We start from the raw sequence: 13665 nt of genomic DNA, 5'->3' as shown, positions 1-13665 counted from the left end.
GCAGATATTAAAAGAAACCTCTGGGAGACAGCTTAAGAATTGTTATAGTTCCATCCTCCAGTGTAATTAGAAGCCAAGTGGAAATTGCCGTTCATGGAAACAATTATTATAATGCTCTGTTCAATTCGGGCACAACTAAGTGTGCACATCCACTGTAGTTAGAAAACACTCGATATACGTGAGAAGTTACCTTCTGCCTGATCGTATGGATGATGTGCTCCAATCTTAATACCGGCTGCTGGTAATAATATCCTCTTCAAATTAGGCACTGCTGGGTGTGCACATCCACTATTGTGTGAAGACGCTCGGTATATTGGAGGAGTTACCATCTGTCTGATTGCAAAAATGCTGTGCTCCAATCTCATTATCGGCTGTTAGTAATAGACAACAAACTGTTGTAAGCCAACAATCACTTGATCCGGAAAGTGTAACAATAATAGTCCAACCCCGGGGTTCATACAAAAAGGGTCACTTGCAAATGGTACACGAATAGAACAGCCTGATGCGTTTCTCGGCACTTCAATGCCGTTTCATCAGAGGCACTTTTATATATTAGATATATATATATATATATATATATATATATATATATATATATATATATATATATATATAAATATATATACACATATATACATACATACATACAGTGGTCAAAGTGGGCTGCTTTGATTGCAAAACTATCAAGTTCCATTCACTTACATTTATCATAACACCATTTCTAATTTTCCCCTTGTGTATACACATATGTTTTTCAGAGTTTATCAGAACTTAAGTCATGTGACATAAATGTTATTGTCAGTTGTGGCGAGGTGTATTTGTACCCAAATTATACTTCCTGTGATTAATCCAAGTGTATGAATCTATAATGAGCCTTCTAGACATATTTTGAAGGAAATGATTGAACAGAAGCAATAGCTTAAACTAAATAGCACAGCAAATGTGAATATTATGTGAGATATCTGAAATTTAACGTTTTGGTCTTTTAAAAGCACACTTAACTATAATAAACACATTTTAACTTTATACAGTACTTACTTGTAAACAACATTTACATTATGCCATGTAAAATTATTTTTGTATGAAACTTTCCCTAACAATGAGAAGATCATATATCCAGGTTCCTACAGTTCCCAAAGTATACACTCCAGTTTGTAACAGTCAGTTCTCCATGGATCAACTTGATGAATATATCAATCAGAGCAAATGTATCCAGAGCTTTGATTGGACAGGCTGCCATGCCTTCCTGTCAGCATTCTGCATACACTGTATTCATTCAAATTCTGTAGTGTGTTGGTCCCAGGAGAAATGGCTGTTGCCAACTAAGGTAGGGATGAGTACATTGGGTGCTGCAAGGGTATATAGTAGAAGATGCTTTATGAAAAAAATACATATGTAGATTCCTCCTGTTAAGTGATTTTGTTAATACAGATTTCATACTTTCATACTACATAATTTAGATTAGAAATGAACTTGAAGCCCGTGATCAATATAAAAGCAGTCAGCTTGTGGTCCTCTCCATTACATGCTCAATCAACTGCCCAATGTGTTTAAAAATCCTTACTAATAATTATACTTGGGGTTAAAATTTCCAACATAATCACTTTGTAAGTCCTCTGATACTTCTATATTCTTATCATTTTGTTTCCTGTCTTTAGGGTAGATCTTCCACCCTCTCACAAGCCAGCTCCCCCACCAAAGAAGAAATCAGAGATGAAGACTCATCTAACAGCTCATGATATTCAGGTATCTGGTCTCAAAATCAAATTTGTGCCTACAAACTGACTACTTTTGGGGTTCTACTCTATATTACTTCTCCATTAAACACAGCAAATCTTAATATGTACGTGTGTGTGTATGTGTGTGTGTGTGTGTGTGTGTGTGTGTGTGTGTTTAAAGAGTACAACTGCATCTCCTGAAGGTTGGGATTATCTCCTAATTTGTGGTGGTAAATAATGTGATCAGTGATATCAATGCCTTTTTATCTTGAAAACAAAAGAAAAGGTCATTTACTAAGCCTGAAACAGCAAAATCAGCTTTGAATCAATCATGCACCTACACTCGCCAAATGTGTCTAGATTGTAGAGCATGGGTTTGAGGAGAAATCTAGGGCATTTAGGGAGGAGCAGAAGGTTTAACAGGCTTAGAGATGGAACTGAACTGCATTGTGGCTAAGAAGCACATTTCTAATAACACTCCTATGTATATATAAGTTTCACGCAATGTACAACTCTCCCAATGTAGTAAAAGATGCTACTCTCCTAATTCATTTAAGACATAAATGAGTCTATACCTAACAGTATTTTAGGAGAAAATCAGAAATATGGTAGAAGGTTTGACTTTGTTTCGCACTGCACCTGTGGAGATAATTCCACCAATCTGCACTTCTAGATTGCAGAGGGGAGATTAGCTGGACACCTTAAAGTGCACTTGGTGGACCATTGTGACCATCAAATGCACTTCGTAAAAGACCTTTTTTAAAGGGATATTGCCAATGCTGCCCATATATGCTGGGATGCATTTTGAAATAGTTTATTTTAGGAAATTAATGTTCAGTCCAACTGTTAATGCTTACTTAATTCTGACAAAATTGTAAAAAAATGTATCTCACTATTGCATGTCATATTCTTTGTTTGAGTCATAGACACCACACAGAACATATGAGGACTGAACAAGCTAGATACTACAACAGAGCTGTCCTGTTGTAAAACATTTTCTACTTAGAGTACTAATGTTAATTGTAGTGCTGTTTGTTCATTTTATCAATGTGTTCTGAAGTGAAAATAAAATAATTATAATATATGATCCACCTGTGGAATGTAAAATTGAACAAAACAATTAAATTCTGCAGAGATTAATTTTCCCTTGATTAATTAATTATAGAATTCAACTTTCATAATAGCTAGGTACATAAACTTCTTGATTATTTATCAATTTCAAGAATTAATTTAGAAATGTGCCAATTAGAAACATACTGAGATGACTTTGCAAAGACAACAAGAATAACAATGTAGTAGTATTGGGTAGGATGGTGTTCAGATTAAGTTGATGGCTCTGGGTAATAATGTGCTTAGCATGTTTTTTAAAATTTATTTATAACAACTTATTTGATCCACTTGAATGTTGTTTGATTTCAACAACATAAGGGCCACTATTAACATAATATGCCTCTTTTATTAGTAGGTTTATACCATATACTCATGCTTGGTTGGAGCATCTATGAATGTGGTGAGCTTGGTTGTGGAGACAGGCACCAGATAGTTTGAAAACCCAACAACCTGAAACCCGTTTTCTGAAAATCCTTATGTTCTGGAGCCATTATGTTTATTTTGAATCTTATTTTATCCTGTGTAATTGAATATTTGTTTTCTGCATGTGAATTTTAATAAAAGGGACATCTAAAAAGGGTAACCTGAGGATTTTTATCAAGTAAAGTCTGATTAAAAGACTTAATGGCTGATATCCTGACTTCCCTTAAACCTCTTCCTCTTATTTAACTATTACCTTAAATAATTGACACAACACCTGAGTGTGGTGAAATTAAAATAGTTTATTTAAATATGGTGGTGGAGAAAAGAGCAGTCAGTGTGACGTCTACCGTGCAGAACCAGAATGTCCTAACTTAACCATGGGACCTCATCAACTGGGGCGCAATCAAACAAACCACAGGTTCAAGTGGGGGACAACCAATCACACCCCGGGTGCACATATCTACCTTAGCGGGACTCCGTCCTGTACTCTACAGAACCCGCCAATCCTCTAGGCTAAAAGGAACACCACCACAGGCTGATCCACAGGGGCAGTACCTGTACCGAGACTATAGCAGATTCAGTCGAAGAGAGGCATGTTCAGCGCACCCACTGCCTTAATGTACGTCCCAACCACTGACCGTCGACTGCACTGCGTTTTCCAGCATCTTTTCATCCAGAATCTCCACCAGTAGTTCCAGCATACCATAGCTAAGCACCATCAAGATAAGCATCCAGCACATCCTGCGTGCCGCTAAGCATCGCCAATCAGGGAGGGTGGGTGGTCAACGTTCAGACTCCAGAGACTGTTTAATTCCCCGCCCATCCAACTTACAGACCCTGTTTATCTCTCTCCTATTACATCAGATGAGCATACTCCATAGTTAACTATTAACCCCAGAGAATAAATCCAGTTTTAAAGTTACTCCTCAGCTTTTAAATTGCCTTCAAGCTTATTTCAGCTCCCAGTTTTTATAAAAGGTTTAACAGCTGATGTTCTGTCTTCCCTTAAACTCCGATGGGCACGCGCTCATCGGGGAAAGAACGCCAAATCCTCCACGGCACTATATCAGACCAACATATCAACAGGGAAGACCAGGAGGCACAAACCCAAGCAATGCCATCCTGAATCAGAAAAATCAAATCAACAGATTTTCAGTGACTCAAATTGTTCCCCCCAAGATGTATCACCAAAACATGAGGAACCCACAATCTAACCACATTAGACTTCAAGAGCTCCCTGAACCCAGGCCATCTTAAACCCCTTCGGCCTATCCACTGGACTACCACCGACCCAGCGAAAAAAGAGGTATGCCGAGTTGCCATATGTAAACCAGCCCCCCAATAAACATACGAGTGTCCCAGCACCCAAATCCGTAGCGGAGTCCGATGGTATGTAAGGCAGGGAAGAAAACAATATGTTAGCACACCATAGGTAACGACAATATTATACCAACGAGAGAAGCGGGAACTCCAAGCAGAGCACCCCGAAAAGGAAAATGAAAAAGAAAGAACAGAAGAGAGACAAGTGTAGAACCTCATACACCCAGCCTCAACAGCAGCTCCACACACCAAGGACTAGATTTACTAAGCTGCGGGTTTGAAAAAGTGGGAATGTTGCCTATAGCAACCAATCAGATTCTAGCTATCATTTTGTAGAAAGTACTAAATAAATGAAAGCTAGAATCTGATTGGTTGCTATAGGCAACATCCCCACTTTTTCAAACCCGCAGCTTAGTAAATCTAGCCCCAAGAGTGCACAACTCACAAGGTGAAAAGAGAAACAAACAGTGAGCAGAAGGACAAGCGAAGGTAAAACCATAAAACCTCGTTGTGCTAAGTGCCAATCAGGCCCACTTTTTAGAGGAAAAAATGGAGAAATCCCTTTGTGCACGACCTCAAAAGGCCACAAGCAGCCGAAACCCTGTGCCACTAGAGCAGTATATAGAGCAGAGGAGAAAAGATTCAGGTTAGAAGAGAAGGCCTTACATAACATTTGTATACATTCGTTTAACACCTACAGATCTCTTGGATAGCCTGCCCAGTAGAGCCAGAAACCGCTGCAGACGTGGCAGTCCCAATTCTAAATGAATTGGTGCCAAACTGGACCTCATCCAGACCTAGCTTGCCAAGGGCCTGCTTAAACACCAATGACCACTGGTACCTGATGATGGGTGAACCATCACAGTGTACCAGCCACGGAACCATGGACTCCCGCCATAGCCGAGCAAACTCACTTATAATTACAACAGGACAGACAGCGACGCTTTCCTTTGGCACCAAAGTAACCCAGCGTCCCCTCCCTAGCTGGTCAGACTTGGATCTTCTAACTTTGCAGTACACAGGAGGAGGCAATAACTACGTGTTTTTCCTGAAAAGAGAGAGGACCTAGAAGAGACAATCACATCGCTCAGCAGAAACGCCCTGAAATACAGCATTACGAAGGCAGCACGAAAAAGAGCACTCTCGTAAGCATCATGTGCAACTTTCGGAACTGCTACGTAGAGGCTCAACAAGAGAGAATCGCAAATGGGCCGCTTCCGGTCCGGGAGAGCCGGCGCACTCTTGCCCAGCCCCTTAAAGCCCTATATATAATAAATCTTCTGGTGTAATCTGTCTCTCCCCGCAACCAGGCGAAGGAAGATATTCCTGCCAGAGAATTTGCCATAGCCGCCTTAGAGTTACCAGCCTTATGCCCCTCCCAGACAAAGGCTAACTTGCGCTTGTGCCCACCTTCCTCAGCACCATACCCTTGGCTCTTGAAAGCGCACCAGTCCTCCCAATCCATATGATATTTCTTCCGGGTCGATCAGGCCCTCTATGTCGGCTTGACAATCTGCCAGACATAAGCAGGACAAGGTGAGCCCGTCAGTGATGCCCTTGGAGCCAAAGATCTAAACCTGTCCCACTGCCCCCTCAACAATGCGTCCGCCAGTGCATTCTGCACACCAGGCACATGCCGTGCTCTGAAGCAGGCCCACAACTCAACTGCAACAACTATTGGGAAGATTTCTAGGAGAACCAAGTTAGCGGGTGTTGGGGAAACTATTAAGCTGAACAGATGGTGGGGGGAAGGAAATGGGATACAGGATACCTATTCACCAATGTTCAAACTTCAGAGACTGTTTAATTCTCTGCCCATCCAACTTATATACCCTGTCTATCCCTCCCCTATACCATCAGATGGGCATACTCTATAGTTAACTATTAACCCCAGAGAATAAATCCAGTTTTAAAGATACAGCCTCAGCTTTTAAATTGCCTTCAAGCTTATTTAAGCCCTCAGTTCTTATTTTTGTCCAATTTTTTTCCCTTCCTCCAACAATTCACCTGGTAGAGGGTGGGGCAAATGCTAATTGTTCAGCTGTGCGGCCCTCTGTCTCTCGTTTGCCATTCCCTGTTCTACAACCCTCTCAGCTCTTCTTACTGCATTAATGTATACTATCAGGTTGGTTAATGTACTAGTCACACATCTTCTTGGGTCTATGCAATGTGTGAGATCAGGGATAATGATGCATGGACAGGATTGAGGGGGTTTACAAGTTCCCAAAACTGACATCTAACTCATTAAAATCCCCAGGTTTCCCTGATGACAGGACTCTTTAAGCTGACATACTACACCAGGCCTGGCCAACTTGTGGCTCTTCAGGTGTTTTGAAACTACAAGTCTCAGCATGCCTGCCAGCAATTAGCTGGCTATCTACTGGCAAAGTATGCTGGGACTTGTAGTTTCACAACACCTGGAGAGCTACAGGTTGTCCGGGCCTGTACTATTCTATATCTGGTTATGTATTTTATATGTGCTGAAATTATGTTTATAAATAACTACTCAAAATAAGCTCCAGAGTATGGCCTTAGACTTGTATATCGGCTGTCAATTAAACTTTTATGTTTCAGCGAAGAAGCCAGGACTTACAGTCAAGTGACTTAATGCTACAGATAGTGTTCAAAGTGCTACATATAGCTTGATATGGGAAACCAGGAACATAACTAGACATAGGCTTTGACAGGGAAGGCAGCCCCCTCACTTGTGTGCCCCATAGCAGCTGCACCCCTGTACCTAGAGGTAATTATGCCTTTGGGGAAGACTTCCCCATTGAGCACAGGATATTATTTATATCCCAGTAGTAACTTTATTATGGATTTTTCCAAGGCTCGGGAAGACCGTGCTGCTGCAAGGGAGGACTTCATCACATCCCTCCTACCTGTCAGCATTGATAGATTCAGTGTAGCAGGTCACACAGAATTTATTTATGTTAACAATAGGGTAAACCTGAAACCAACTTTCTAGTTAAAAAAAGAAATATTATTTTTTTTAAAACAAATATAAAAAAAATAACGAAATTAAAATCTAAAAAATAAAATATACTTTTAAATTCTAAGCACTTTACCTCTGTAGAACATATAGAGCGCACACATATTTGTACCGCTATAATCAAGAACATTTTATAATTAATGTTTCGGGTAATTTTCTAGGGTTATACTTACTGTGTAATGTTTGTTAATTTTGCTTGTATTCCCCAATGCATGGAAAATCAAACATTATTTATTTCACCATGTTATTAAAAGAAACTATCTATCCGTAAAATCAATAGGAAATTTACTAAGGTACGCTAAGAAATTAATAAATAATTCTGTTTAATCAGCACATAAAATTTGTGAATATGCCCTGGGCACAAGATATGAATTAATGATACATTTTCAGGATACTTTCTTAACAAGTTAAAATTACAATAGCAGACATGAAAACTTAAATGATAAAGTAACCATATGTGCCTGTATTTGTGTATGTGTGTCACTGCCTCCTTAGGTTGTGCACTTGGACCCTGTGAAAGCAGAGGAGGAGATTATTACGCTGCCCATACAGACTCCGTATTACGATATGTCACCATCAGACAATGTCCCCTATTGTGAGCAGAGGGTAAGACACATGTATATGGAGAACTACATACAATAAACTTTTAGCCACAGAAATGAACTGTTTTCGTATTACCCATGTCTATTTGTGCATCTATCACACATCATGGTATATATTTTCACAAAAGAAAATTTCCACTCAAAAATGATATATTTATTTCAATATAACCCATTTAAATTGACAGACACCTATTAAATTAATTTCCCTGAGTGGCACACACAAATCCCGATTTAGAGTTTGACATAAGTCCTCTTGTGACATATGAATTTCAAATAACTTGCACTCACGGCTCCTTATACCTGAAGAGGCAGATGTGCGGCTGTCTTTCCACATATGGAAAGGGAGGCTTATCATTTGCCGATTCCTAAATGCTTGTGTAATATCTGCTGATAAAGATGGCAAAATCTGCGTTCGTCTTTACTATTTAAAAAAAGTGTGTATATATATATATATATATGCCTTATGCTCATTGTCTCCTCAGCCGAGGTCATAGCACTGGTGATGGTTATATTTTTGAGAAATCTATCTATCTATCCATCCATATATATATATATATATATATATATATATATATATATATATATATATACCTCAGGAAAATAACCATTACCAATGCTATAACCTAGGCTGGGGAGACAATAAACATGGGGTGCCCCTGCAAATGTTGAACAGGACTAGACTAAGCTGGTTACCCTAACAGGAAAACCTGCAGTTTGGGTTCCCCTGTCATAATGGGGTTGAAATCCCCATAGAAATTAGGCCCAAACCCTAGTGCCAATCACCTCATTGCTGAATAGCAGTATGGCTTAGTGATTGCCAGGGTTAAAATGGAAAGTGAAAATAGATTAAATATTATTGTGAAACTACAAGTTGTAGCGACTGCTTGGGAATATTGTAGCTTGTGGCATTTGTACTTATGCAATAATATTAATTTATTATACTTTATTTATACAGCGCAAATCACATTATGCAGCACGGTATGGAAAATATGACATCATTCAATCAGTCCCTGCTGCTTTAGAAGTTACAAACTAAAGTCCCTATCAAACACATGCAGTCTAGGGTCTATTTTTTCAGAAGACCACCAATGTATGTATGTTTTTGGACTTCATAAAAACTCAAATCTTCAAAATATTAAACAATATTAAGAAACCATAAATCAATACAGTTAATAACAATTCTTATTGATTTAGTATTTCATTATGCAATGAATAACTGCCAAAAAAAATATAAAACTGATAACTATGGTTCTAAAATCAATGAAAAATCCTTTTAGATACCGTAAGGGACTTATCAGCAATTATCAGTATACAGTTAAATGATAGAAATATCCACTCCAATATTTTTTCATACATTTTGCATACCGCCTATCTAGCTATCATCTCTCTCTCTCTCTCTCTCTCTCTCTCTCTCTCTCTCTCTCTCTCTTTCTAACTTTTAATGCCACAACAATTTGCTGAGCCTACCTGAAAATGGGTTAAACACCAATATATATATATATATATATATATATATATATATATATATATATATATTTAGATAGACATAGACACATATATGTATATATGCACACTATATGGACAAAAGTGTTTGGCTACACATGTTAATTATTTAATTGAGGTATTTCAATCTGACCCCTGCCAGAGGTGTATAACACCTAGCCACACAATCTCCATTTGCAAATGTTTCTGATACAAAACGGGTTATTCTGAAGACCTCAGTGACTTCAAGCGTAGTATTGTTATAGGATGCCACCTTTGTAATAAGATGGTTTGTGAAATTTCATCCCTGCTTGATACTCCACGGTCAACTTTAAGTGATATTATTAAAAGTGGAAGTAATTAGAAACAAATCACGTAGCGGGGTCAATATCTGCTAAAGTGCATGGTGCGTAAAAGTCGCCAACACTCTGCTGATTTCATAGCTGAAGAGTTCCAAACTTCCACTGCCAATAATGTAAGCACAAAAACTGAGCGTAATGGAATTTGTTTCCATGACCGAGCAGCTGCATGCAAGCCTCACATCACCAAGACCAATACCAAGCGTCGGGTGGAGTGTTGTAAAGCACACCGACAGGGGATTGTGAAGCATGAATCACGCTTCTCTGTTTGGCAGTCAGATAAGTGAGTCTGGGTTTGGCAGATGCCGGGAGAACATTACCTGCCTGACTGCATTATGCCAACTGTGAAGTTTGATGGAGGAGGGGTAATGGTAAGGGGCTGTTGTTCAGGGTTTGGGCTAGGCCCCTTATCTCCAGTGAAGGGCTATCTTAATGCTTCAGCATACCAAGTCATTTTGCACAATGCTATGCTATGGTTCCAACTTTGTGGCAACAGTTTGGGGAAGGCCCTCTTCTATTCCAACATGGCTGTGCCCCAGTGCACAAAGCAAGGAGTACAAAGATATGGTTTGATGAATTTGGTGTGGAAGAACTTGACTGGCCACCACAGAGCCCTGACCTCAACCCCATTGAACACCATTGGGATGAACTGGAACGGAGATTGCAAGCCAAGCCTTCTTGTCCAATATCAGTGCCTGACCTCATAAATGCTCTACAGAATGAGCGGGCACAAATTTCCACAGAAACACTCCAACGTCTTATGGAAGATTGGAAGCTGTTATCACTGCAAAAGGGCCACCACCTCCATACTAAAGTATATATATTGGAATACACTGTCATTACAGACCCTGTTGGTGTAATGGAATACTTTTGTCCATATATATATATATATATATATATATATATATATATATATATATATATACACATATACATAAATATATATATATATATATATATATATATATATATATATAATAGAACACGATATCAGATTGGCGCTTTACCCAATGTATGGATAATAAATACAATGATAATCTAAAAGTGATAATAAACAGAGGTATAAATAAACATAAAACATAAACAAAACACCTCCACAAGTATGTGTGGCAGCCAAGTCTCCAATATCGGATGGTTAGACCGAAAAAGGTATCAAAATGATAAGTTATGGAAGGATGGCGCCTTCAGGTGTAAAGACAGATAATTGTGTATATATAGTCAGTAAGCTCAGAGAGACCAGAGATCATAAAGTCCCGAGAAAAGTAGTAATGCAGGTGGATATCAGCATATAGCAGCTGATATATGCTGCTATATGCTGATATCCACCTACATTACTACTTTTCTCGGGACTTTATGTTCTCTGGTCTCTCTGAGCTTACTGACTATATATACACAATTATCTGTCTTTACACCTGAAGGCGCCGTCCTTCCATAACTTATCATTTTGATATATATATATATATATATATATATATATATATATATGTATGTATATATATATATATATATATATATATATATATATATATATATATATATATAATTTGTGTGCTTCATTTCTTTATAAGAGCCATGGAGGTCCATTTACTTAACTTTCCAAACAATGTGCTGGAGGAATTATAATCTTTACCTTTGTTAGGGTACAATCTCAATAGATATTCTATACACATTCATATATCCCACACTGATCTCATGGCGTACAGTAATAATTATAATTATTTGCTTACATGATTCATTAGTACAAATAATATCAGAGGACAATAGCAAACATCCAGCTGTGACAAAGCTGTACATATACCATGCCGTGTTCATTTAATCTGAATGTACATCACCTGTGCCAAATTAGTGATTTACCTCTAACTCTAACACCAAGTACCACAATACTGAGACGATACAGGTGTAAAATGATAAAACTTGAGCCTTTCGTTTGAATTTCAGATTATCTCCAATACTTCTTTCATAATGTACAGGACTGCAACTAGGTCTGAAGTATAGTTGAATCACTATGCATAGATAATAACCTGACAATTCCCAAGAAGTAGAAATATAAAAAACTGTACAGTTTATGTTCTTGGTAAGCGGCAGATAATTCAAATAATGTCAGTATTTGGATTTCAGGTAACTGGTAGCACATAAGTAAAACAACTTCATGCTGGTCGTAGCATAAATACATGTTAGTACTGAATCAAATGGAATGGACTCACTGACCATAATTGGACATTGTAAGTCCCAATACATATATAAGCTGAAAGGCTGTAGGAAGATACAGCACTGTTGCTTGTAATATAATATATCCAACACCAAAATAAGAAATAATTGTCCATGAAATGGATAAGCTACAACAAACTCAGCACAATTGCTTGCAGGAAGATGTACTAACAATCTGATCAGCAATTAATGGCAATGAAGTGGACAAGTTGGAAGAAGATTAGCATTGACACCGACACTGTAGTAGAGGAGGTGGGTGGTGTTAGACTCAGGGAGAGGGAGATGTGTTTTTCCAACCTGTAAATTAGGCTAGAGCAGGAGGCTGGTCAATCAATGCTGGTAAAGCTGGCCAATCTAATAGACTGGTCTATCTTAAATCAGTGCTAGGAGTTGAGAGGAGGAGAACTTGTTTATCTGTAAGTTGTCGGTCATCATGACAAAGCAAACAGAATCATCAGAATCACATTGAGAATATCATCTTGAAGGTGCCATTGAGATAAGTAAGTCATCATGTTTTTTTAGCGAAACCAGATTGCACTTTCCAAAGAGAACAAATTGGAAGAAATGTTAAAAGGCCTGTTGTAGGATACTACTACTCAAAAATCACAAGTGCAAATAGCTGCTACTCAGGAGGAGACCATGTGGTTGATGTTAGCTAGCTGTGCTGAATGTCTGAATACAGTCACAGCAGGACAAGGCAGTGCAGCCTATTCCAGCTTTTCAGAAAAATTATGTTTGCAAGACAGAAAGTTTGTGTACAGGTGTGTCAAAGTCAGTATGAAGAGGACTATGTGCCAATTAAAAAACAGAGTATGAAAGTAAGGCTCTTAGGCCCCTATTTATGTTGCACTGCATAATATGCAAGATATACTTCAATCCTTATTAAATAGATAAGGATTTAACTATCTTTCATATTTATCAAACAACCTTTTTACAGATTAACTGCTGTTCCTGTGAAGTAAAATGCTTACTTACCACTGCCTCTTAATGCAAGATCCGGTATTGCAATCTTCTTTCCTCCTTTCATCCCCTGTGCGTATGTGCCAACTGAAAAACTCGGCATGCGCACAGAGAACCCTATTGTAGTGCACTAAACTAGCTTGAATCAAGTGACAGGGAGGGATCAACTGATCCCTCCACACATGCTCTGTATAATTTATATTGTATATATATATATATACACAACATGGATATAATTTATTTGCTGATCAGTTTTTCTCTGGTCGTGGATGTGGTGTAGAGATTATAATTACCAAAAAAGAAGAAACTGCAAGCAGTGAGCCAAACCACAGACAGTCTGTATTACAGAAATAAATAAATATATTTTACAGAAATTGGGGAGGGAAAAAGACAGAAAAAAAAGACAGAAAAAGATCAGGTTGTTAATGAAAAAGATTGAAGCATTGGTGCAATGGTGCAGGGTTATAAAAGCGGATGCCAAGAGAGAACAC

The 13665-nt window shown here is 38.4% G+C and overlaps 1 protein-coding gene across 5 annotated transcripts in view; it reads left to right on the top strand.

Moving 5' to 3' along the window:
* The window catches only part of NECTIN1 (nectin cell adhesion molecule 1), a 325802-nt gene that overhangs the window by 252619 nt on the left and 59518 nt on the right, over positions 1 to 13665 (top strand). For 2 of the 5 annotated variants that reach the window (XM_075190575.1, XM_075190577.1), the window contains exons 7-8: positions 1659 to 1746; positions 8059 to 8169. In XM_075190575.1, the coding sequence (XP_075046676.1) occupies positions 1659 to 1746; positions 8059 to 8169 (199 nt within the window). Of the gene's footprint in view, positions 1 to 1658; positions 1747 to 8058; positions 8170 to 9120; positions 9256 to 13665 lie in introns of all 5 variants that reach the window. The other 3 variants (XM_075190578.1, XM_075190579.1, XR_012679918.1) reach the window with 2 other exon arrangements.

Source organism: Mixophyes fleayi, chromosome 11 (assembly GCF_038048845.1).
Source record: "Mixophyes fleayi isolate aMixFle1 chromosome 11, aMixFle1.hap1, whole genome shotgun sequence".
Classification (NCBI taxonomy): Eukaryota; Metazoa; Chordata; class Amphibia; order Anura; family Limnodynastidae; genus Mixophyes; species Mixophyes fleayi.
This window is presented reverse-complemented; position numbering and strand designations above follow the sequence as displayed.